Source organism: Suncus etruscus, chromosome 4 (genome assembly GCF_024139225.1).
Source record: "Suncus etruscus isolate mSunEtr1 chromosome 4, mSunEtr1.pri.cur, whole genome shotgun sequence".
Classification (NCBI taxonomy): domain Eukaryota; kingdom Metazoa; phylum Chordata; class Mammalia; order Eulipotyphla; family Soricidae; genus Suncus; species Suncus etruscus.
In genome coordinates, this window is record NC_064851.1 from 153144259 (window position 1) to 153170770 (window position 26512).

Sequence of the window (26512 nt, forward strand, 5' to 3'; positions counted from 1 at the left end):
ATTTCAGAAGAGTGGCTATAATAATTTTGGCAGGGTTAAAATAATCTGAATGACTAACTTCTGTTGATACATACTGTGTTTATTTGTTTTCTTAATTATAAACTAATAATTATTAATATTTTTCTTATAAAATTGTTTTAAAATATGTACCAAATCTGAGATAGAATAACAAGAAAAGACTGCTGTCAGGAATCAGTGAGATTAGTTACATGATTTTAATCTTAACATAATGCTTCATAGAGTATAGCCTCATAGATTGTCTGGGTTATTAACTGTTGAATATCAACCATTAAAAATAGCTGACATCACAAAATCATATAAATATTGCCAAGTAAACATCTAATATTTAGAAGTGTGAATTTCTAAATCATAAACTAATAGGTTTGACTATATCGTGTGGTTTTCGTAGTTTCTTCCCTATAATTTTAAAATCACATCTAATCAAAGTAACAGTGTGCTGAAAATCAGGCTCTGATCATTGGGAATCTGAATCTCAAAGTACAGAGCTCACATATCTTTAAAAAAATGAAGAAACAAAGGAATTCGCATGCTGTGATAGACTGGGAGACTAGTCCAATCATAGCATCAAGCACAAATTTCCAACCCTCATTGCTGAGGAACTTAGAGCAATATTCCATGCAATAGCCATGGAAATAAGGCATTCATTAAAAGAACAATTCCAGCACCTGAAAGATGAACTGATCCAGTCTATAATAAATGGATAGAGAGAGTTGGGAAATAGAATAGATAGCCATAACAACAGAAATCAACATGACATGACCTTGATGATACTATAGAAAAAATACAAGCCATCTCAAAATGAAGTGACTAAAGAAAATAGAAATAAATGAAAGGAATAGAACATAAGATTTGCAATAGATAATTGCAAGAAGAATAATCTTCAAATTACAATACCAGGAGAGGAATAAGGAAAGGGGAAGAATGGTTGGCAGAAGACATAATCACAAAGAGCCTTCTGATCTCCAGAGAGGGGCTTCAGCAAAGATTCAAGAGACCCCAAGAGTGCCAAACAAAATAACCTCAAAGGAAACAACCTCAAGAAACCTAGTAATAAAAATGGTAAAAATCAAAAGACAAAGACATATTACTTAATGCAGCAAGAAAGGAAAAAGCCCTCAAATATAAGGAAAACAACATAAGAATAGGAATAGACCTTTCATATGTTATCTCAGAAGCCAGGAAGAAAGTGGAATGACATATTCAAAGTATTGAATTAAAAAACATTTCCACCATAATAGAGTCCACTATTATGTAGAGACTTGAAGAAGGGATAAGAAGGGATCTGTCAGGAGCCAGAGCCATAGCACAGTGGTAGGACATTTGCCTTGCACGTGGCTGACCCAGGACAGACCTGGGCTCAATCCCCAGCATCCTATATGGTCCCCGAGCCAGGAGCAATTTCTGAGCGTATGGCCAGGAGTATCCCTGAGCATATGAGTGTCACCAGGTGTGACCCAAAAACTAAAAAAAAAAAAAAAAAAAGAACTGGCAGCCTTTATGACAACTAAAAAACTAAACCAATTCTTCAAGAATCAAGCTTATTATAGAAATGTATTTAGAATAATAATAAGATTATTATACAATAAATTATATTAATACAGTGATAATATATTTGTTATAAAAATAAGTTTTGCTATTATTTAATAATTTATTATTATTTAAACTTATAAAAATAATGCACCAACACATCCGCAGCACAATATATTATTAATATCTCTAAATGTCAATAAACTAAACTTCCTAAAAAAGGCACAAAGTGGGTGGATCATGAAAAAATTTCATTCATCTTCTACCTATAGGAAACACAACTAAACTCACAGGATAAAGATTCAGAATGAAAGGATGGAAAATAATCATATAAGCCATGGAAGGAAAGGATAGATATACTTATATCAGATCAATAGCAAGAGATAGTGGTTAACTACTAATAGATCAATTACTCATCAACATTTATGCACCAAATGAAGGTGCAGCAAAGTTCCCAAATCTTTGCCAAGAAACATAAAGAACCACATTGACAGAAACAGGATAGTCATGGGAAATTTCAATATTTCACTATTCATCATGGGGAAATTCATAGCATTGCAGGTCTATATTAGGAAAGAAGAACGACCCCCCAAGTCAACAACCTAAACACATTATCTCAAAAAGCTGAAAAAAGAAACAAGCCTAGAAAGTAGTAGAAGTCTGTATGTAGTAAAAACAAGAGCGGAAATCAACAACATAGAGAACAAGAATTCATCCAAAGAATCAATGAAACCAAAGCTTTTGAGTTTTCAAAAGAATAAACAAAATCAATAAACCTTTAGCTAGACTCACAAGAAGTAAACAAACAGAAAATATTCAATAGAGGCTGGAGAGATAGCCTGGAGGTAAGGCGTCTGCCTTCCATGCAGAAGGATGGTGGTTTGAATCCCGGCATCCCATATGGTCCCCAGTGCCTGCCAGGGGCGATTTCTGAGTGTGGAGCCAGGAGTAACCCCTGAGCGCAGCAGGGTGTGACCCAAAAACAAAACAATACAAAACAAAAAACAAAAAAGAAAAATATTCAATAAATCAGATCAAAGATGAAAGAGGAGAAAATATAAAAAATATTTAAATAATTCAAATAATGAGAGTTTACTAATGAACTAAACTCAAGTAATGAGTTATTAATTAACAATTTTATGGTATTAAATTAGAGAACCCATAATATTGGTATCATACTGCTATCTTCTGCCTAATTTAAGTTGCAGCAATTTTAATTTCTGAAATCTCAAATTTAGGATTTTTGATGAAGAGTTCAAGTCAGAAGTGTTTGCATATTTGGAATCTTATGAAGGGTTTTATTCAGTAGGTCTAGAATGAGAATAAGGATTAGAATAAACTAAGGCCAGATATACATTCAACAGATATAGATTGCTCATTGTCACCTTATAAGACACCATTTAGTCCCTGGGAGCCCAGAAAGGGTGATCCCTAAGTTCTGAATTAGGAGTAAGTTCTGAGTACTAACTGGTGTGGCCCCAAAGCAAAACATAATCAATATAAGTGGTCTCTTATTGATTCTACTATGTACAGTGAATTTTTGTTTGTTTTGGGGCCACACCCAGTGATGCTCAGGAGTTACTTCTAGCTATCCTCTCAGAAATTGCTCCTGGGGGCCGGCGAGGTGGTGCTAGAGGTAAGGTGTCTGCCTTGCAAGCTCTAGCCAAGGGAAGTCGGCAGTTTGATCCCCCTGTGTCCCATATGGTCCCCCTCCACCAAAGCCAAGGGCAATTTCTGAGCGCTTAGCCAGAAGTAACCCCTGAGCATCAAACGGGTGTGGCCCGGAAAGAAAAAAAGAAATTGCTCCTGGCTTGGGGAACCATATAGGATGTCTGGGGATCTAACTACGGTCTGTCCTCAACTAGTGCGGGAAAGGTAGATGCCTTACTCCTTGCACCACCACTCCGGCCCCAGTAAATTATTTTTACCTAATACTGATTTCTCAAAACCTTTATATATGATTAGCAGTAAAGTATCTTATTACTAATTATAACACAATATTTTAATTTCTTAGGAATTCAAAACAATCCACATGTCTGAAAACAATGTAATTTATTCTATTAAATTTATAAGCCCTGAAATGAAGGCATTTATGTTAATTCTGTTTGACTATTTTGAATAATGCTGTTATAAACACAAGATGCAAATATCCTTTATTTTTGAAGCTTGAGTTAGTCATCTACTCTCAGGCACTTCTGTAAGGGCAACTTCAGGATTCTTTGCCTATACATTAGATCATTGTAGGCCTTCATTATATTTTCTTCCTTTAAAATTAATATTAAAATTAGGACTGGAGCAGTGGTGCAGCAGTAGGGCATTTGCCTTGCATGTGGCTAATCTATAACGGACCACAATTCCATCCCCTGGTGCCCCATATGGTCCCCCAAGCCAGGAGCGATTTCCTAGTGCATAGCCAGGAGTAAACCTTGAGTGACACCGGGTCTAGCCCAAAAACCAAAAGAAAAAAAATTTAATACTAAAATCATAGTGTCTTTGCACACTTCATTTTAATTTTTTTGTTCTATTATCTTAGCACATATTCTGCCTTGCCACATTCTGACAATGATGAAATGCATCATAATTTTGATTGACTTCCGGGTCAAAACTTTATGCACTGAATTTAAATAGCACAAAATTGATAACCAAAATAAATTTGTATTGAATTTTCAAGTAATTTTTCAAAGGGTAGAGTCATGTTTGGATGTGCCCAGAGCTTACTCTTGGTCCACTAAGTGATTACTCCTAGTTTTATGTTCCTAGATAACTCTTATCATGCTTATGGGACCATATGGAGGTTCTGGGACTCCAACCAGGGTAAGCTACATGCAAAGAAAGTGCCCTACCCTCTGTACTATATAGCCCTTTTATAGTGCTTTTGCTGAAAAGTGGACTTTCGACTAGTTCTGTTTTACTTTGTGTACATGGAGTCTGTCTTTTATATCAGCATGAGACTTTAAAAGGCATAAATGAATAAATTAATCACACTTATATCACTTTCTATAACATGACTTCATTTCCCTCCCAGGTATTTTGCTCATTAAGATATCATGAATAGTTACACCAAATTTATTAATAAAATATTTTATTTTCTAAAGTATTGGATCTGCAGGGCCATATTTCGCTTGGGTTTTTTTTTAATGTACATTTATTGATTTTTCAGAGGTCACAGCCAGTAGTGCATTGGGACTCAGACAGTGCTTGTAGTGCTTGGGCCTAGTATTTTATGGAAATATTGAACTTCAAATTTTACATACATTAGGCTTATGATTTACTACTGAGCTAGAATATATTACAATACTCTGACTGAAACAAATAGAATATGAAGTCTTACTATAATTACAACTTGTCCTGATCCAGTCTTCTGGCAAGGGTTAGCTTTCCTCCTCCTGGTACTTCTGGAACCAAGGACATATTTCCCCTACTTCTTATGATGACCAGGAAAGACAGGGGTTCAGGCTAATGACCAGAGACATTTTATTCCATTCTAATAATGCTTATATAGAAGAGGAACTGGGATATGTGCAGGGTGGTAGGGCCCAGGATACCAGTGATGGGCAGCCATGAACATGAGGCATCATGGAGAAGTTAAACATAAACATTAAAGATTTGGAATGTTTTGAAGTAACACAAAGGGTCATAAAAGTAACCTTATTCTCTCTCAACCAGAGCGCTCTCTGTCAGAGAATGTATGGCCCAGACTTAAGACTGTGAGTGACTTATGATTCTGAGGAGATGGCATCCCTTTTGTTCTGTCCTTCTCCATCTATGGAGTAGAGACTTGCCTCAATGAAAATCCCCAGAACAATTTTTCTTTTTTTTTTTTTTAATTGACACATGTAAGGCAAGTGTCTTTTTTTTTTCTTTTTCTTTTTTTTTTTATTTAAACACCTTGATTATATACATGATTGTGTTTGGGTTTCAGTCATAAAAGGAACACCACCCATCACCAGTGCAACATTCTCATCACCCATGTCCCAAATCTCCCTCCTCCCCACCCGACCCCTGCCTGTACTCTAAACAGGCTCTGCATTTCCCTCATACATTCTCAATATTAGGACAGTTCAAAATATAGTTATTTCTCAAACTAAACTCATCACTCTTTGTGGTGAGCTTCCTGAGGTGAGCTGGAACTTCCAGCTCTTTTCTCTTTTGTGTCTGAAATTTATTATTGCAAGAATGTCTTTCATTTTTCTTAAAACCCATAGATGAGTGAGACCATTCTGCGTTTCTCTCTCTCTCTCTCTCTCTGACTTATTTCACTCAGCATAATAGATTCTGTGTACATCCATGTATAGGAAAATTTCATGACTTCATCTCTCCTGACAGCTGCATAATATTCCATTGTGTATATGTACCACAGTTTCTTTAGCCATTCGTCTGTTGAAGGGCATCTTGGTTGTTTCCAGAGTCTTGCTATGGTAAATAGTGCTGCAATGAATATAGGTGTAAGGAAGGGATTTTTGTATTGTATTTTTGTGTTCTTACGGTATATTCCTAGGAGTGGTATAGCTGGATCGTATGGGAGCTCGATTTCCAGTTTTTGGAGGAATCTCCATATTGCTTTCCATAAAGGTTGAATTAGACCCCCAGCTAACATCATGTACGAAGGTAAAATCCAAATGGATTAAAGACCTCAATATCAGACCCCAAACCATAAGATATATAGAACAACACATAGGCAAAACTCTCCAGGACATTGAGACTACAGGCATCTTCAAGGAGGAAACTGCACTCTCCAAGCAAGTGAAAGCAGAGATTAACAGATGGGAATATATTAAGTTGAGAAGCTTCTGCACCTCAAAGGAAATAGTGCCCAGGATACAAGAGCCACCCACTGAGTGGGAGAAACTATTCACCCAATACCCATCAGATAAGGGGCTAATCTCTAAAATATACAAGGCACTGACAGAAATTTACAAGAAAAAAACATCTAATCCCATCAAAAAATGGGGAGAAGAAATGAACAGACACTTTGACAAAGAAGAAATACAAATGGCCAAAAGACACATGAAGAAATGCTCCACATCACTAATCATCAGAGAGATGCAAATCAAAACAACAATGAGATACCACCTCACACCACAGAGAATGGCACACATCACAAAGAATGAGAACAAACAGTGCTGGCGGGGATGTGGAGAGAAAGGAACCCTTATCCACTGCTGGTGGGAATGCCGTCCAGAACAATTTTTCTATGGGGAGTTCTGTCTACAGGCAGTTTGGGAACAGCATCACAGAGGAATCCAACAATATCCCAATATTTTACTATGGCAACATGTAACACATTGTTTTTTCTTTGTATATTGTAAAACTCATAGTTTGATACCTATTTGCTTGTTTATTTCATCTATGTATTCCTTATCTTCAATGAAAAATGAACAAGGTATTTCAGGATTATTATGTTAAGGTGATTGACTTTTGATGGAAAAATTTGAAGTCAATGACTATGGTTATTTACTGAATTCAAAGTGTGGAACAGAATGTAAAAATTAATTCATTCCTGCTTTCTCTTTTTACAGGCTCTGTATAACTCTATCAAGAATGAGAAGCTTGAATGGGCAGTGTAAGTATAGTGACTATTGGTGTAATATTGTTTATTTGTTTGTTTTATGTTTTATTGACTTGACTATTTTTGGAGGGTTGGTACCATATCTGTCATTGCTCAGGGTTAGTCCTGGATCAGCACTCAGGAATTACTCCTAAAAGACCTGGGAGACCATTTCGGATGCCAGGGATCAAATCTGAGTAAACTGTGTGCAAGGAAATACCCTACCTCTGTACTATCACTATAGCTCAACGTGACCATTTGTATTTCTTACTTTATACCTAAAAGTGATCCTAGAGAAGTAGTAAATATGTATCATAGTCATCATGATATAGCCTAAAACAATAATAGTGTCTACTATGTAAAAAACTAAATAAAATTTGATCATTTTGTGTCATTTTATTGATACCCAGCCATTTCTATTTTTTTATCATTTTATGCTATGTCATAGCATAACCAGTCATAGACTGGTTACTTTCTTTTTACAAATGTAAGAGTAATAATTTTAGAATTCAGAAAATATTACAGTGAAGAGATTGACTCACAAAGCAAAGACTGTGACAGAAATTATAGTATTCACAGATTCTGCAAACTTATTCAAAAGGACACAAACCATGGTTTGTAAGACAAATTCACAATGTTAAGTGAACCATTACAAATTAATGCACAATTTGAGTTAAATAAAAGATGCTTGAAATACTGAAACTACTGCTTCTTTATTTATTTTAATTTTTACTTAAAGCATTGTGATTTACAAAGTTATTTATAGTTGAGTTTTAGACATAAAATGTTTCAGTACCAGTTTTATCCCCAGAATTAATCCCCATCTACCAGTGTTCCCAGAGTCCATCTCAACCACCACCCTACCCCCACAGAACACACAGCCAGTCATAATAATAGGCACCTTTTTAAGTTTGGTTGTTGAAGTTTGTGTATTATTTTTTCAGTTTCATTGACTACATGGTTTGGATATTTAGTAACATCATCAGTGCACCTGAATCATTTTAATTCCTATTACCTGTTATATCACATCTATCTTTCTCTTCCTCCGTGCAAATTCCTATCTTCTTTTCTTCTAACTATTCTGGAGTCAACAGTGTTATAGATAACCCTCATTTAAGCCATTGCATTCTCACATGCAGTTATTCTATATGTCACATATAAATGATATCATCCAGTATGTGTCCTTCTTCTGGCTTATTTCACTTAACATGATATCTTCCAGTTCCATCCACTTGGAACAAATTGCCTGATTTGGATTTCCCTAATGATAAATGATGATATACCTGTGTGTCATCTGTTGGTCTTTCTCAAAGAGATGTTATCCATTTCCAGTCCCAAATATTTTTTTGTTTTGGGCCCCCCTGACAGTGCTTAGAGGTTACTTCTGGTTCTACATTTAGAAATTACTCCTGGCAGGACCATATAAGATGGCAGGAATCAAAACTGCATCTGTCCCATATTGGCTGCATGCAAGGCAAACACCTTAGCACTGTGCTATTACTCTTGCCCAATCTCTACCCATTTGGAATGGGGTTTTTAGATTGGGGAAATTAATTTTTGTGAATACTTTGTACATCCTAGATATCAAATCCTTTATCTAATGTGTTGAGTGTAAATAGGTTCTCCAATCAAGTTAGTTATCTTTTACTTTTAGCCTATGTTTCTTTTGCCATATAGAAACCTCTAATTTTCACCTGTTTCTTTTGCCACACAGAAACATTTTAGTTATATACATTACATTACATTTGATTCTTAGCCATTGGCATAATATTGTTGAAGATTCTTTTGGGGTCTAGGTCTTAGAAAATTCTGCCTATGTTTTGCTCAATGTACTTTATAGATTCAATTCTGATCTCAAGATCAGGTTATTGTCTTTTGACATCTGTGGTCTGAATTTTACCCCCTAAACAATTTCAAAAGATTTAAAGTATATGTATATTTCCTTCATATATTTCTTTAGATGTATTTCCTTAAAAAGTGTTATTTGTATTGTCTATTTCCTTATGTAAAGTTAGTTTTACCCATTTCTTTCTTTTTTTTTTTTGGATTTGTTTATTAGGAAATTTTAGTAGGTAAGTTTCTTTTGCACTCTGAGTTCATGTTAGAGCCAGACTATAAAGATTGTTTGGCTTGTTACTTTTACCTCCATATGCATTAAAATATCACATGGCACTGTTCCTTTTTGCATATGCACATTAAAATGATAAAATCTTACCTATAGAAAAAGTTCTTATCCAATAGGGATAGGAAATCAGAAATTTTATAGTGCATGGAGGCTTTTCAATCTTAACATTTGTCAGTGACTTGACTTAGGCTTTAGTTGATTGACGTCAGCCATTCACCCCAGAATCTTGGATCCCATCTTCAAAACTAGCACAGTTTTCAACACCAGAACCAGGAATCATACTTCTACTGGGAAACCCCTAATGCTGCCCTGGCACCAAATTGCTCAGGGTATGTTTGTATGACATCCTGATACTTGGAAACATAAAAACAACTTACTCTCAGGACAGAGTTCCCTGTATAGCCACCTAATGGTGAAATGAAACCAGAAGACATTCCATGATCCTGACTTTGACATAGAATTTGTGCAAAAAACCAAGATCTCTAACTACAGAAACCTAACTGTGACTTCTCTGTTATGGAGAAGAACTTTTACTGGGACCACAGAAAAAAAAAAGACTTTGGGGTTTTACAGCTTAGTATGTTCAAAGCCTATAGTTATGGCAGGATGCTTCATGGGTAGGATCTCCCCATTTAAGCCAAAGCTTTTTTTCTTTCTATTTTCCTTATCTTTTATTGTGCTTATGCAAAAACAAACAAGAGCAAAACTTCCTGCCACACACACACACACACACACACACACACACACACACACACACACACACATTTATTTTTTTGGTTCTTGGGTCACACCTGGCAGCGCTCAGGCTCTACACTCAGATATCGCTCCTGGCAGGCACAGGGGGACCATAAGGGATGCTGGGATTCCACATGCAAGGCAAATGCTTTACCTCCATGCTATCTCTCTGGCCCCCACACCCATTTTTAATTTATTTATTTTATTTCTTTTAAATTGTGGTTCCAACCTTTTCAGTAGAACCTTGGGACATGGATTACTTTGTTTTATACATATTTTGCATTTTTATAAAGAAAGGAAAAAAAGAAAGATGGGGCCAGGGACCAAGTAGTCTTAGATGCATTGGCGAAGAAAAAATGAGTACAAACTAAATATCCAAGTTAAAGTCAACGACAATAGAATCAAGAACCCTAAACTTTAACCATCTAAATTGGGCCTGTTATACTGGCAGGCTAGGTGGAAAAGGGTGATGGTATAGGATACACTCTGGGTTCATTGGTGGAGGGAGGTTGACATTGGTGTTAGGAAGGGCCCTGACTCACTGTATATTTGAAATTCAGTTATGAAGTACTTTGTAGATAGCAATAGTTTCAATAGAATAAAATTTAGAAAGTATAATAAGGCAGAAGTAACATAGGACATAAGAATCATGTCTTGCATGCAACCATTTCAGTTCAGTTCCCAACATTATATATTGGGCTGTGAACACCTCAGAAGTCAATATTGAGCTTAAAGTTAAGAATATTACCTGAGCAACAAGAAATAACCCCCCAAATCTCTTTTTAAGAATTCCATCATATTGATGAATATTATGCGCAAAATGTAAAGAAAAATTTTTGTGGAGACCCAGAGCTTGAGAAGTAAAATGTGGAGATAAAAAAATTTAACTACAGAACTTCTTGGAACTTACTTTATAGTATTAGATATTGTTGATCTCTAGAAGAGGAATAGAAATTTTGTTTCCTGACCAATATTATAGTAAACTGTAGAATTTTAGGGTATGTGCTTTTTTGAAAAGCTCTAGCAGTTCATTTGCTCCTAATTTTAGGTTGATCAACAATACTACTCATATTAAATCACTAAAAGTAATAGTTAATAATTTAATTTAAAATTATTACACTAAAATAATTTTTCAATTTAATTTTATTAAATTCAAAGTACTGTCTAATTTTTTGTTTGTATTTTGGTCACACCTGACAGTGCTCAGGAGTTACTTCTAACTGCTCAGGAATCACTCCTAGTGGTGGATGTATGATTGTGTCAAATAGGCTGCCGAGGATCAAACCCAGGTCAGCTTCAGACAAGGCAGCACCTTACCAGCTGTACTACCTCTTTAATCCCTGAATGTTAAGTCTTATTCTCTTAACATTCATAAATATTTTATACCATATTACCTATCATAGCTAGCATCAATGAATTAGGTTTGCAAATTCATAACTTAAAGAGTAAATTATATTTATAGAGATATTGTTGTAATCGAACAATTGATATTATCTCAAAATAATGTGATTTAATGAGTAATATGTATTAGTTTCTACTAATTGTAAAATTATATAGTAATGTTTTAAAATAAGGAAATTATGACATAAGCGAAATTCAAAACAATGTACTGTATTATCTGGTGTATAAGATGACTTTTGAAACAAAAAAAGTCAACCGATTTGGGGATCGTCTTATATGCCGAGTATATCCTGAAAAATGTTTCAATATGCTGCTAAAGGAAAATTGTCTGAATATTGCCACAAAACGAATTTTCCAACTCGATCCTGCACCAATCACTGCAAAGCTGCTCGGACCGCCTCTCTGACTCAGCCAATCCAAGCAGGCTTTTGATGCATGCAAATGAGACAATGTTCTGGACCCGAATCTACACTGTCAAAAGCCTGCTCAGATTGGCCAGAGTCAGAGAGGAAGTCTATTACAGTCTAACCTTTGAACCTTTGCTTGTTGTGATTGGCTCACTGTGGTACATACAGTTGCAGCACAGGAACGTTCTGTCTGATACAGCGAATATAGGCCTAAACCTATGTTTTAACTGCAAAATTAGGGGGTCGTCTTATACGTCCAGTCGTCTTATACGCCAGAAAATACAGTATACTAACAGAAAGCTCAATACACAGAATAAACAGCAATCAGAGAGTGTACAGTATTTAAAGCATTTGTCGTATATGCAGTTTCCAAAGCTTTATTCTTTAAGCACTGCATATGTGCCTAGAACTCCACCAAGAATAATTCCTGAGCTTAGAGCTAGCAGTTGGTTACCTGGGCACAACCAGGTGTGCACTCCAAAATAACAAACTTAATGTACATTTTTTAAAAATGAATAGAAAATCCAATATATTCATTTAGATTTGTGATACTTAAGCTATTTCTGAAATATTAAAGGCTTGTTCTGATCTCCAGAGAAAAATTGTAATGAAGTGCTAGTTTTTATTTTTACTTTGGCTGAGAATTAGTTCATGGTATATACACATGACACAGTTTCTTTATCTACTCATTTGAGGGCCAGAGAGATAGCATAAAGGCAAGGCATTTGCTTTGCATGCAGAAGGACTGTGCTTCGAATCCCAGCATCCCATATGGCACCTGCCAGGAGCGATTTTTGAAGGTAGAGCCAGGAGTAACCCCAGAGTGCTACCAGGTGTGACCCCAAAACAATAGCAAAAACAACAAAATATCCACTCATTTGTTATTTCTTTACTCACTCATCTCCACCAAGAGTGAAGAAAAGTTTCCATTTTTACTGGATCCCAATCAGCATTGGTTTCCATATTTTTTGAAGTAGGTATTCTCACTAATATGAAGTGATGTTTCATTGTGACTTTGATTTACTTTTCCTGATAATCTAAAATGATTGTACCTTTTAAAAAAAATCTTTAGTCATCTGTATAAAATGTTCAGTTCTTCTTATTTTCTGAAGGAGATTTTGCTTGTTTATTTTTATTGTTTGTGAGTGCTTAATATATCTTGGATATTTGTCCTTTGTCAGACGCATGGAAACAAATATTTTGTCTCATTCAGGAGGCTTTCTTATTTTATTGAGCTTCTTTCACAATGCAGAAGCTTTTTACTCTATATTGTTTATTTCTGCTTTGACTTTATTTTCTATTGAAGTCAACTTAATAAAAATACCTCTAAAGTTAGTTCCATATAGATATGCCAGTGTCCTTTTCAAATTATTTTATGAATTTAGGAAAACTTAGTGTATTTAAATCTACTTTAGATTAAAATAGTATGTGATGTGAAATAATGGTCCTGTTTCATTATTTTACATATGGTCACCTATTTTTTCCATCATACTTTGTCTAAGAGTCCTTTCTTTCTCCTTTAATTTTCCTAGTTCCCTTTATTATAAATTAACTTTATAAATACCTAAGGATTTATTTACTAGCTTTTAGTTTTATTTCATTTGTCTGAGAATTTACTTTTATTAGAGTACCCTACAGTTTTGACTACTATAGTTTCTAGTAGAGCAAGAGAAGACATGCTGCCACTTCTTTTTTCCAAAATTGCTTCAGTTATTTGGGTAGTTTTATAGTTCCACATATGTTTTAGTAATATTTTTCTTTGTCCTCGAGTAATACCATTATAAATTTTTTTTTTTTGGTGTTTGGGTCACACCCGGCAGTGCTCAGGGGTTCCTCCTGGCTCTACACTCAGAAATCGCTCCTGGCAGGCTCAGGGGACCATATGGGATGCCAGGATTCAAACCACTGTCCTGCATGTAGACAAGCGCCTTACCTCCATGCTATGTCTCCGACCCCACCATTGAATTTTTGATAGAGATAGCAATGGAACTACAGCACTTCTGTTAGAATTGTCATTGTAAACCATATTAATGATTTGTATCCAAAAACCTGGAATATTTTTCCTTTTTCTGTATCCTCTATTCTCTTGATAGTGCTTCATAGTTTTCTTTAAATAAGTCTTTTAGTTCTTTGTCAATTCCCAAGGTACTTACTTTATTTGTTTTGTAATTGTAAAGTTATTTATTACTGTTATGGTAAATTTATATAGTATAATGCTTTTGGACTATATGTAGGAGTTACTTCTGGAACTGCACTCAAGAATTACTCTTGACAGTTCTGGGAGGACCACATGGGATGTCCAGGATAGAACCCAGTTCATATGTATGCAAGGCATGTGCATCATCAGGCTTTGGCACTTGATTTTTTGACAGAATTATAAAGGATTTAATACAATGTATCCCATACATTATTGTTTGCATATAAAAATACATTTTTTGTTGTTTTGTAATTTGCCAGTTTACTTGTTTCTAGGAACTTTTTGACAGTTTCTGTATGTTATATAGTTTACAAGTTTTTTATATTTAGTACCATATCACCAGCAGATAGTGATAGTTTGACATTTTTATTAAAACAACATAATTGTTTATCATAGAGATATTTCGGTCATACAATTTTGCAATACCACTCCTATCACCAGTAAGCCCTTACCTCAATTATGTACCCAAGTTCCCACCCACCCTACAGCCAGCTCCTTTGTCAGGCATATAGCAAGTTTATTTCTTCTTTTGTTTTATTTGGGGCCCACACCCAGCAGTGGTCAAAGCTTACTCTTACCTCTGTGTTCAGGGATAACACTTGACAGAGCTCAGAGGACTATGAGGGGGCTGGTGACAACCTGGGTTGGCGGCATGCAAGGCAAATTCCCTACCCACTGTACTATGAGTCCAATAAAACTTAAAGAAATTTTGAATGGATTATTAGAAATAAATCAATATGACAATTTGTGAAGATTAGCTGCTTCATGATTTTAACCTATGTAAGTAAGAAAATTAAAATAATTTAACAAATAAGTTTTCAACTCTGGCATCTAAAATATGTTGTATCAAATTCTTTTTTTACTTTGATCTTACTTTTGTAATTACTATTTCTTCTCAGTTATAAATAAAAGTTTTATTCTATGGTAATATATTTTAGATTTAACATAAAGTAGGTAAAACATACAATGTAAGTTTTAATAAGAGTGAAGAGAACTAAGAAAATGGAAAGAGAAAAAGTTGGATAGTTCTGTAATAGTACAATGTGTTTTATATTAAGAAAGAAAATATTGGGGGCTGGAGCTATAGCACAGCAGGTAGGGCATTTGCCTTGCACGCAGTTGACCTGGATTCAATCCCTGGAATCCTATATGGTCCCCTGAGCCTGAGAGAAATGATTTCTGAGAACAGAACCAGGAAGTAAATAATGGGTTTTTTTTTTAGAAAATATCATAGATACTGCTTACGTGCATAAAATATCACAAAATATCTCTATGCAGTAAAACGTATTCTAGATATAGAACATTTAATATAAAATTGAAATTTATTTAAAAATTATAAAATCATTTATCAAACTAGGAGCAAACATCATTCTTAATCTAGTAAAAGGCAGCCATAAATTTGTGCCATTCTCAGTGCTTTGTGTTGGGAAGTTCATCCTCACTATTAAAGAAGTTCATTTAGTATTCATACAAAACTGTTTCAACAGGCCATTGATTGTTCCTTCAAATCTGAAAGATAATTTTATATAATAGAATATTGGTGAGGTTTTCATTTTTATACTATATACCTCCATTTTCTTATGACTGATAGGGTATTATTTAATAAGTCTTTTTTAAAAAAATTATTGAATGATTGATTGATTGGTCTTTGAGCCACACCCAGTGGTGCTGAGGGCCATTTCTGGTTCTGCACTCAGAAATCTCCCCTGGCAGGCGGGATGACTACATGGGATATCAGGAATCAAAACAGTTCCCTTGCGGGTCGACTGCAAGCATGGCAAATGCCCTACTGCTGTGCTGTCTCTCAGACCTCAGTGGTCTTTTTTTTTTTTTTTATGTAAGCTTTGTATAAAAGTTTTGTGTGAAAGTTTTATGGACTTCCCTTTGTATGTAAGCTCCTTTCTTTTGATCTTGCTTCTTTGAGTATTCTGTCCCTGTTGTCATTAGCTCTTGTCATTCTGAACACAACATGTCATGGAGTTTTCCTGGTTGAATCTATTTTTGTTGGGATTTTCCAGTCTTCTTGTATATAGTTCAGATACTTTACTATGATTTTTAAAAAAAACAATTGATATTTCATCAAATTTGCTTTCTGTTTTTACTGATTACTATTCTTGTATTGTTTCTCTTGAGCTCATCCCAGTTATCTGTTGTGCTCATTTCTTTATATATTTTTTCCATTTTTTTTTATTTTTCTTACAGTGTCCTCTATCTCATCTTGGAGCATCTTGATCTCTTTCTCAACTGTAGTAATTTTGCTGCTCAGAGCTTATAATTGCTTATTTATATCACTTACCATACTCTTTATATTTATATATTTTTGCTTTAATAGTTTTTTGTGCCTTATTGACTATCTATGCCATCATTTTTTTTATCTCACTAAAATCTCCCACCGTAGGGTCTTTAAAATAATTTTCTGAGGATTTACAGAGATGATGTTTTTTGCTACACATATTATTATTCTCATTCACTCGACTTCGAGGGCTTCTACATATTTTCCCCAATAGTTTTCTAGTTATCCTGCTATGATAGGGATGAGTTTTTATAGTGATACCCTCTCTACCATTCTGAGGGATTCGGCTGGATTATTATGTTCTTTTTCTTCTCTGCCTGGAAGTATATTTGTAAGCAGTGTAGTTTGCCAAAATCTGTTTTACTGCTGCATAAGCAGAGGTTCAAGAGCTATGGTGTGGGTGTGAATATGGCAGAACTTGGTTGTGGAGGCTGCTGGAACCTAACATGAAGGAGGGGGTCTGTTTCCAGTTCTAAATTTAGCTAGTGATGTCACCGGAGATTAATCTCACCTTGAAGGGTAAAATAATAAATAAGGAGAGGTTTCTAGTTTGACATTTTATTTTCTGATTTTAATCCCTTTAATTTTTTCATACCTAAGTTTTTGATTATCTGTAAAGCAAAAGGAATTGATAAAATGAACAATGCTTTCCTGGATAATTAGGTGAAGTACATCAGGGTTTTTCAAATCATTGTGAAATTCCTAGTCTATGTAAATTTTAGTTTGTAATACCATCAATTTGTTGCTTGACTTTATTATGTATATTTTTGCAGGAATTTAGAGCTAAATGATCTTTTTAGAATCTAATGCTGTCCATGTATTGGCTGATTATGGAATCAGTGAATTTGGTTATATTGTCACATTTCTTAACCATTATTTGTGTAGCATTGCCTGTATATCTCTGGATATTTGTTTGATTAGAGAATATTCAATAATGGAATGAAGACACGTTGTATTTTCTATGGAATATGAATACTTTTTCTTACCTCATGTCTCTATTTGAAATGGCTAATTCCAGTGTCACTTTGTAGTCCAAATTAAAACTTTTTCTAGAAAAGAAGTAGTTTTTAAACCTTCTTTATTTTTTTCATATCATTATTTATAGTTTTCTTAACTTTGACTCAAACTCAATATCCACTAAAATATAATTGTAATTATTGTTTTATAAAACGTTGTACATTTCAAATGTATATTTTGATTTCCACTTGAATTTTCATTAATTTAGGTAGAGTTAGATGAATACCTCTAACATGAGAGTACATTGTATTATCTTGATTTTTTTTCTTAGCTTTTTCTATTTTGTAATAATGCTGTCTACTTGTTTCCCACTATTACAGCCCTCCAGTAAAAATTGAAATATATATATATATATACATATAAATACAAAGTAATTGTTTTTATTTTAAAATATATTTTATTTATTATACACAATATGTTTAATATAATATATTATATTAAATTTTAAGATAGGCTTTAATATGATTATTAGTCTTTTTATTCTGTCCAGATTTTAGTTTAAATGAATGTAAATATTTATATTTGAGGAAAGAGGAATTATATTACCAATGTAGCCACTACCAAGTTGCCAGTACTCCTCTCCCACAATTTATTGGATATTATAAATATTGCTAAATTGAACATAAATTTGCATGCATTTTAATATGTTTGGTGTATTCAACTACTTTTGATCAAGACATGACATTTTATTTAAGCTGTTTAAGATCAATTACTACTTTAAGCTTCAAATTACTGCTTTAACATTCTCATTAGCTGATATTAGAGAAATTATATTGTGATATTAGTGAAATAATTATGTTAATAAATTAATATGAAAAGGATTTGGTATAATTATAGTACCAAAAATAGAGTAGATATAGAAAAATCATTTTAAATATATGTGAAATAGAAGCCTTGGCATTAGAAATAGAGAAACTGAGGAAGCTGTGATTTATATTTCACTATAAAGAATAAATGAAATCAAGTTCTCCATTTGGAGTATATATGCATACTATTGAATATTTTCTATTATTATGTCTACACCATTCTCTCAATGAAAACTACTTTCAAATTTTCCAGCCCCTACCGTGATGGATCTCGGTTATATCATCTCACATTTTATTCTAGGAGAATGTGATATGTTGTGAACTCTTGGCAAAATTACAATTTTATGTCAGTATTATCAGAAATTAACATAGTCTATATAATTATTAACTAGATTAAACCGGTGTATAGTAGTATAGTGCCTATTAAAGGAATGCTAATTACTTGATTTATTCAGAATTTCAATGCAGACATTGAAATCAAATTTAAGATAAATCAAACTCCAAATGTCACCAGAAGTAATTCCTGAGTGAAGATCCTGATTAAGCTCTAGACATAGCTCATTTGCCCCCTAGAGCATGCACGCGCGCGCACACACACACACACACACACACACACACACACACTAGTCATTACTATTTTTTGTTTTTGTTTGTTTTGGAACTACATCAGCAATGCTCATTTGTTACTCCTGGCAAGCTCTGGAAACCATGTAGGATCCCAGGAATCGAACATGGGTCAGCCACATGCCGGGCAAATACCCTGCCCTTAGTACTATTGCTCAGGCCCCAATAGTCATTAATTTAAATAAAACTTTATCTGCAGGAAGTCTTCCAAACACCACAAAAGCACCACCGGGAGAGTAAATGATCCTGAACAGAGTCTATAGTTAATCCCATGACAATATACTCCAAGGACGGAGAAATCCCATATCTCTTAGGCCAAGTGAATTCCTTTTCGAATGACCCCAATATTTACTGTGCCAGGGCAGGAGGGAAAAAACAAAAAACAAAAAGCACAAAACATTGTTTATTTTTTATATATTATCTTATCTTCATTTATTATTATTATTATTTTTATTTACCTATCTATTTTTGGTCAATTTCTCTGTTTGGGTGTGATTATTGAAGTTGTTGTCCCCAGTTATACTTATTTTTTCTCTTCCTTTCTGTTCTTTCTTTATGTGCTATGCCATGTTTCTTATATTAAGACCATGGCGTTTTTTTGTTTTTTGTTTTTTTTGTTGTTTGTTTTTTTGTGGTGCTTATCGTTATTGTTAGAGTCCTCACTGGATATTTGACACTTCTTTTTGTACTGGTGGAGTGTTTCACCTTCTTTTTCTCCTTCGTCTCTCAAACCGATGATGAGAGCCTCTAGAAGAATTCCGCTTATTTTCGGCGTATTAGACTTTTACCCCAGTTTATTACTTTTCTCTTCTTCAAACAAAACCGCGTAACTTGAACTAGCTAGTCCTGCCCCCCAGTTAGAGGGGGAAATAAGGGAGGCACCAGGACCAAACAGGCGCAAGACTACTAAGTAGTAGGCTAGATACAGAGGGGACCACATATTCTAGCAACCCTGGGGATGAGGGAAGAGAATATGGGAAGTAGGACAAAAAAGGAGGTGTAGGGAGGACAATTTGGTGATGGGAATCCCCCCCCGATTTTATGTAAATATGTACCTAAAATATTATTGTCCACAATATGTAAGCCACTATGATCAAAATAAAAATTATATTTAAAAAAACTTTATCTGCAGAATTTATAATTTATTGATCATTGATTAATCATCTTGGATTTGAAGTTTAAAGGAAAAACCAGGTTAGAGCTTAAAATTAAGGAATATTCACTCATGTTGCTCTGTAAAGCTAGTATATTATAAATTGAATCAGTTCATTCTTAATCCTTATGTGTAAGTGCCAATTTCTCTCAACCTCCACAAGTATACTGAACCTTGGGAATATAGGAACTGGTGGGAGTTGGACTTGGCAGGGAATGAAGAAAATGTCATCCAAATCTCGGCATTCTAAAGGGCAAGTTGAAAAGCTAATACTTTCTAGATAAATGACATTTCAATTAAGGGATTAAGATGAATGCTTTAAAATAGTAAGGATTTTACTTTTTTAAGTTTAAGACTTCATAAAGTTATTGAAAGTTATGTAATTTATAAATACTGTTTTCTTTGCATCACATTTTCTTTAACTTCAGAATATGCAGACAGGTTTGGTGAACAGATGGAATATGATTTTATGATGTTAGTATTCTGCTTGTTCTGAAGTAATTTTAAAATCATTAATGTTCAAACAATTGTGGAGGCTTTTTCTTAATATACTAATTATTTGTAATTTTATATTATCTGTACAAATCTTTGATGCTTTTATTTTTGTAAAAGAATATAAGGTAAATAAATAAATTTTGAATACACCAAATTATGCTTAAATGACTAACATGGTATATTGAACATTTGAAACAATAATTATTTGGATTTCATTCAGCACTTGTATGTATACAATGGCTTACAAACGTTTTGGGATGTGAGAAAAATTGATGGCTATTCCTGACATTAATGACATTAGTTATTTTTGGTTTCTCATTAAATATCCTCTAGTAGACCTTTTGTTTTTGTTTTTGTTTTTTTGTGGGGGCACAGTAGGGACATTCAGTGACACCTGTGGGGGGGTACCAGAAACATTCAGGAATTACTCCTGGCTATGTTTTCAGAAATCACTCCTGGCTTGGGGTACCATATGGGATATCGAACCGTGGTCTATCCTGGGTCAGCCGCATGCAAGGAAAATGCCCTACCACTGCATCATCGCTCAGACCCCTCTAATAGACTTTTGGATATGTCTAACAGATGGCTTTATTCAGAACATCATCCATATTTTTATTATTTTTATTTATAAATAAAACTTTAATTGAAGCACCATGAGATAAAGAATTATGAAGTTGTTCATAATTTAGTTTCAGTCCTAAAATGTACAACACCCTTCACCAGTGTACATTTCCGGTCATAAATATACTCAATTTCCCACCTGCATGCTTCTGTAGCAGACATTTTTCTTCTGTCTCTCTTTCTCAGCCTTTCTTATTTTTTTCCTTTTAGACACTGTGGTTTGCAATATTCTTACTGAGCGGTACCATGTTTATCACTTCATCTTCTTTAGGCTACCAATTATTGTACAAAATTCTCCAGATCACTTCCAACCATTGTTATCATAGTGGTCCTTTCTCTGCCCTATCTGCACTCCCCCACTATTTGTGGCTGGCTTACTACCATGGACTAGTCCTGCTGGCCTTCATCTCTGTTTTTTCTATATATTATTAGCATACCATCCATTTTTTAATATCTCACAAGTAAGTGGAATCATACTATGTCTAACCCTCTCTCTCTGAATTATATCACTACATATTTATATTTCACTCTCCATATCCATCCATGAACAGTTTTCATGGCTTCATTTTTTTCCTAACAGCTATGTAGAATTCCATTGTGTATATAACCATAGTTTCTTTATCCACTCACTGATGTTTTTGACTTGCATCTCCTTCATGATTAATGATGAGGAGAATTTATTCATGTTCCTTTTGGCCATCTGTAGTTCTTGAAGAATTTTATGTTCATATCTTCTTCCCACTTTGGGAAGCTAGCTAGCTCCTTTTTACTTTTTAAGCTCTACCAGTGCCTTACATATCTTAGTTATTAACCCTATACCAGATAGGTATATGGTGAGTTGTTTCTCTCAGTCTCTGGGCACTCTTCATATCCAGGTTAGTGTTTCCTTTAAGGTGAAGAAGCTTCTAATCTAATGTAGTCACATTTGTTTTTCTTTTTGCCCATTTGCCCATTTTTCCTTTCACTTCCACTTATTTTGCCAAAAGTGTTTTATCTTGAAGATACATATAGCTTCAATTTCATGGAATTTTCTGCCTACATTTTCCTCTATGTACCTTATGATTTCAGGTCTGATATCATCTTATACCAAAGAGATTGGCACACATCACAAAGATCAAGAACAACCAATTCTGCTGTGGATGCGGGGAGAAAGGCACTCTCATTCACTGCTGGTAGGAATGTCAACTGGTCCAGCCTTTTTGGAAAGCAATGCAGACATTCCTCTAATAACTAGCAATTGAGCTTTCATATGACCCAGTAATACCACTTCAAGGAATATATTGTAGGGGCCTTAAAAACACTGCAGAAACGTACACTGCACTCCTCTATGTTTATTGCAGTACCATTCACAATAGCCAGAATCTGGAAACATCCCAAGTGCCTGATAAAAGATGAGTAGATCTTCAACATAATTTTCAAAAAGAATATTAACTTCTAATGCTGCCATTATGATAAGTAGAATGAATTTTTTTTATTTATGAGTGAGGAAGTAGCTTGTATTCCTGGCAGTATCAATATTGTTGTAAAGGTTGAGGGACAAAAATTGACTTTAACTTTTTGAGTTTCTTTTTCTACACAGCAGTGCTCAGGGGTTACTCCTAGCTCTGTACTTAGAAATTGCTCCTGGCAGGCTTGGGGGACCATATTGATATCGAGAATCAAACCCAGGTCCATTCTGGGTTGGCTGTGTGCAAAGCAAAAGCCCTACCACGATGCTCTCAAGCCCCTTTTAACTCTTTATTTAATTATAAAACAATCGTTTACAAAGATACTGATGATAGTTGAGTTTTAGGCATATATAATATTTCAATCCCTATATCATCATTAGTACCAGATCCCATCACCAGTGCTCCCACACTCCATCATCCACACTACCCAATAAACCTCTTCTAATGCCACCCTGAGATGAACATTAAACTTCAGTGGTATCAAGTGAGAACTAATTTCTTCAGTGTTGTTGAGTCTATGCTTTGGATATATATCTGTACCACTCTCCCAGATCTCCAATATAATCAACACCCAAACCCCTGCTCCTGCATTACTTTTTCTTATCTGCTTTTTTCCTGCCTGTTTATCTGCTTTTGTTCAAACCAGAGATTTCATTTTTTTATTTGTCCTTTTCTTCCCTAGGATCTGGTGTCTAGATTATATAAGCATATGCCCCTTACTGCATTACATTTCCTCAGTTATTCTATATACCAAAGATAAGTGAGATCTTCTTGTCTTTTAGTGAGATTATGTATATCTTTCTTCTTGCTTACTTTACTCAAAATATCTTCCACTTCCAACCAGGTTGCAGCAAATTGCATAATATCATTCCTTTCAGCTTCATAGTATTTCATTACATATTTCTACCACATTCATGGTCCATTCATCTCTCATTGGACACCTTGATTTACTCCATATCCTAGCTATTTTAACCCACTTCAGCAATGAGTAATGGTGTGCATATGTCATTTTGAATAAATGTTTTTAAGTACTGGGGATTGATTCATAAAAATGGAATTTCTGGGTCATATTGCAGCACAATTCTAAGTTTACTAAGGATTCTTCATGCCATTTCCACAGAGGTTAAACCAGAAACATTCTCACCAGCAGTCAAACACTCCCACTAGCACAGATTGTTCATACTATTTGGATATGTGCCATTCTCACCAGTTGTGAATGGTATCTCCTGTTGTCTTGGTATCTCATTGTTGGTCCCTAATGATAGGGAAATCCAAATGAAAATCCAGTGAAAATACTAAGCACTCTTTAATGTATCTATTCACAATCCACTTCTTCTGAGAAATACTGTTCATTTTTATGTTTGTTTTGAATTTTTATTTGTTGGTGTTTGATGATATTTTATATTTACTGAATAGATAACCCTTATATGAGATGCTGAACGAGATTATTTTTTCTATTCAGCTAGCTGTCGTTTAGATTAAACTTGTGTACCTTATGCAATATGAGGCTAATTTGTTGTAGTCCCTGTGGTTTATTTATATTTTTTGCCTTTGTCAGTGGTATCAGATCATTGAAAATGCCTTAGAGGATAAAATCTTGAGTTCTGCTTAGATTTTCCTCACTGTACTTTATAGTTTCTGGTTGAGTACCTAGATATCTTTTTCCCCATTTTAATTGACTTTTGTTTAAGGCATGAGACATGCACTGAGTTTTTATTTCCTACATATCGTCATCCAATTTTTGTACCACCATTTGTTCCAGTACCTATCTTTAATCTATTTCATATTCTTTATTTATTTTTTAGGAGGCCACACCCAATGATGCTCAGGGGTTACTCCTGGCTATGCACTCAGAAATCTCTCCTGGCTTGGGGGAACATATGGAACACCGGGGGTCATTTCATATTCTTAATTCCTTTATCAAAAATTAAGTACCCATATATACGAAGTTTTTCATTGAGTATTCAAATATGAGCCAGTGATCAGAGAGTCTATTTTTTTCCACTACCAGGCATTTTTAATCACTATAGTTTTATCATACTAAATTAAGTATTGAGATACCAATTCATTTCTTATTTTTCAGTATGCCTTTGACTATTAGAGATTTTTTTCTGGTTTCATGAAAATCTTACTGACTTTTCTAGGTCCTTGAAGAATACTATCTGATCTTGAATGGGTTTTGCATTGAATCTATATAATAACTTAAGTAGAATAGTTACTTAACAATATTGATTCTTTCACTCCATGTGCATGTACTATACTTAATTTTCTAAAGTCTTCTATATCTTTCTTAAGTAATTTAAAATTATCATGGTATAGATCTGCTATAACTTTTGTTGATTCCAATTTATTTGAAGTTTAGGGATAACAGTTTAAATGGAATAGATTCATTGATCTCTTTCTCTTCTGATTCATTTTTGTATATAAGAATGCAACTGAAGCCAGAGAGATAACACAATTGATAGGGTATTTAACTTACATGCAGTTGATCTAGACTCAATTTCCTACATTCTATATGATCCCTCAAGTCTGCCAGGAGTGATTTCTGAAGAGCCAGGAATAATTCCTAAGAACATCTGGGAATAGTTCAAAAACCTAAAAATTAAAAAGCAACTACCTTTCTGTATTGACTTAGAAGCTGGCTGTTTTGCTATATTGAATTATTGTTTATAGGAGTTTATTTGTGTAGACCTACTGTGTTCTTTGTATATTATCTTGTTACCTTCAAATTGTGGTAATTTGACTTTTTTGCAATTTTGATGCCGTATTTTGTTTTCGTTGCCTGATTTCTATAGCCAGGATTTGCTCGTACGATATTAAATAAAGGTGAAGATGGTAGACATCCTTGTCTTGTGCCTGATCTCAGAGGAGATGGTTTCAGTTTTTATCAGTAAGAATACTAGTTGTGGATTTTTTTTAATAGATGGCCCTATCTTGAGGATAGTTCCTTGCACTCCTATTATGTTGAGGGTTTTAATCATGAATCATACCTTGTCACAATTCATGATGCAGAATTCATGATGCATCCCAATATTTTTATGCATCAATTGATATAATTTGAATATTTTAATCTTTTACTAGTTTTCATGATGGAAATTGGTCCAAAATTTTATTTTCTCAAAATGCATCTGTCTGCTGTGGATATTAATAAATATTAGTTTTGTAGAAGGTTTTAATGAGGATTACCATGTCTTCAATGTATTAGAAGAGTATAACAAGTTAAGGTAGTAAATCTTAAATTTTAATAGGACTCACCAGTGAACCCATCCATACCAAGTCTTTTGTTCTTGGAGAGATTCTTAATTAGTTTCAATTTTCTTACTTGTTGTCCTGTGTAGGCTTTCAAATTCCTCCTTGTCCAGCTTTTTGAAATTGCAAAAGTCTAAAAATCTTGTGATTCTTCTCCATTTCTTCTAGGCTTTCCAGTTTAAGGTATAAAATTGGGGGCCGGGAGGTGGTGCTAGAGGTAAGATGTCTGCCGTGCAAGCACTAGCGTAGGACAGACCGTGGTTCGATTCCCCGGCGTCCCATACGGTCCCCCTAAGCCAGGGGCGATTTCTGAACACACAGCCAGGAATAGCCCCTGAGCAAAAACAAAACAAAGCAAAAAATAATAAGATATAAAATTGTTTATACTTAGCTCTCATACCTTGAATTATTTAAGTGTCATTATAATTTCTCCCCTCTTGTATCTGATTGGGTTTTATTTGAACATTTCTCTTATTTTCCTTATGAGTCTAGCTAATGGTTTCTTTTCTTTTCTTTTCTTTCTTTTTTTTTTTTTTTGCTAATGGTTTCTTTATGTTTTTGATTCTTTCGAAGAATCAACTACTGGTTTCATTGATTTTTTTCAGTTGATATTCCAATTTCTGAATTGTTTATCTCTGCTCTCGATTTTACTTTTTCCTTTCTTCTGCAAGCTTTTGGGTTTGGTTGCTCTTCTTTCTCAATATTTTTAGCTGTGTGTGTGGATTGTTGGTTTTGGCCTTTGCTTCTTTTTTAATGTAGGCCTGCAATGCTATGAATTTCCTCCAGAGTACAGCTTTTGCCATATCTGACAGGTTCTGGCAGCTTGTATCTTCATTGTCATTAAC

The 26512-nt window shown here is 34.4% G+C and overlaps 1 protein-coding gene across 1 annotated transcript in view; it reads left to right on the forward strand.

Moving 5' to 3' along the window:
* The window catches only part of PSD3 (pleckstrin and Sec7 domain containing 3), a 319295-nt gene that overhangs the window by 221792 nt on the left and 70991 nt on the right, over nucleotides 1-26512 (forward strand). Inside the window, 1 exon segment of the mRNA XM_049771803.1 lies at nucleotides 7068-7111. Coding sequence (XP_049627760.1) covers nucleotides 7068-7111 — 44 coding nt within the window.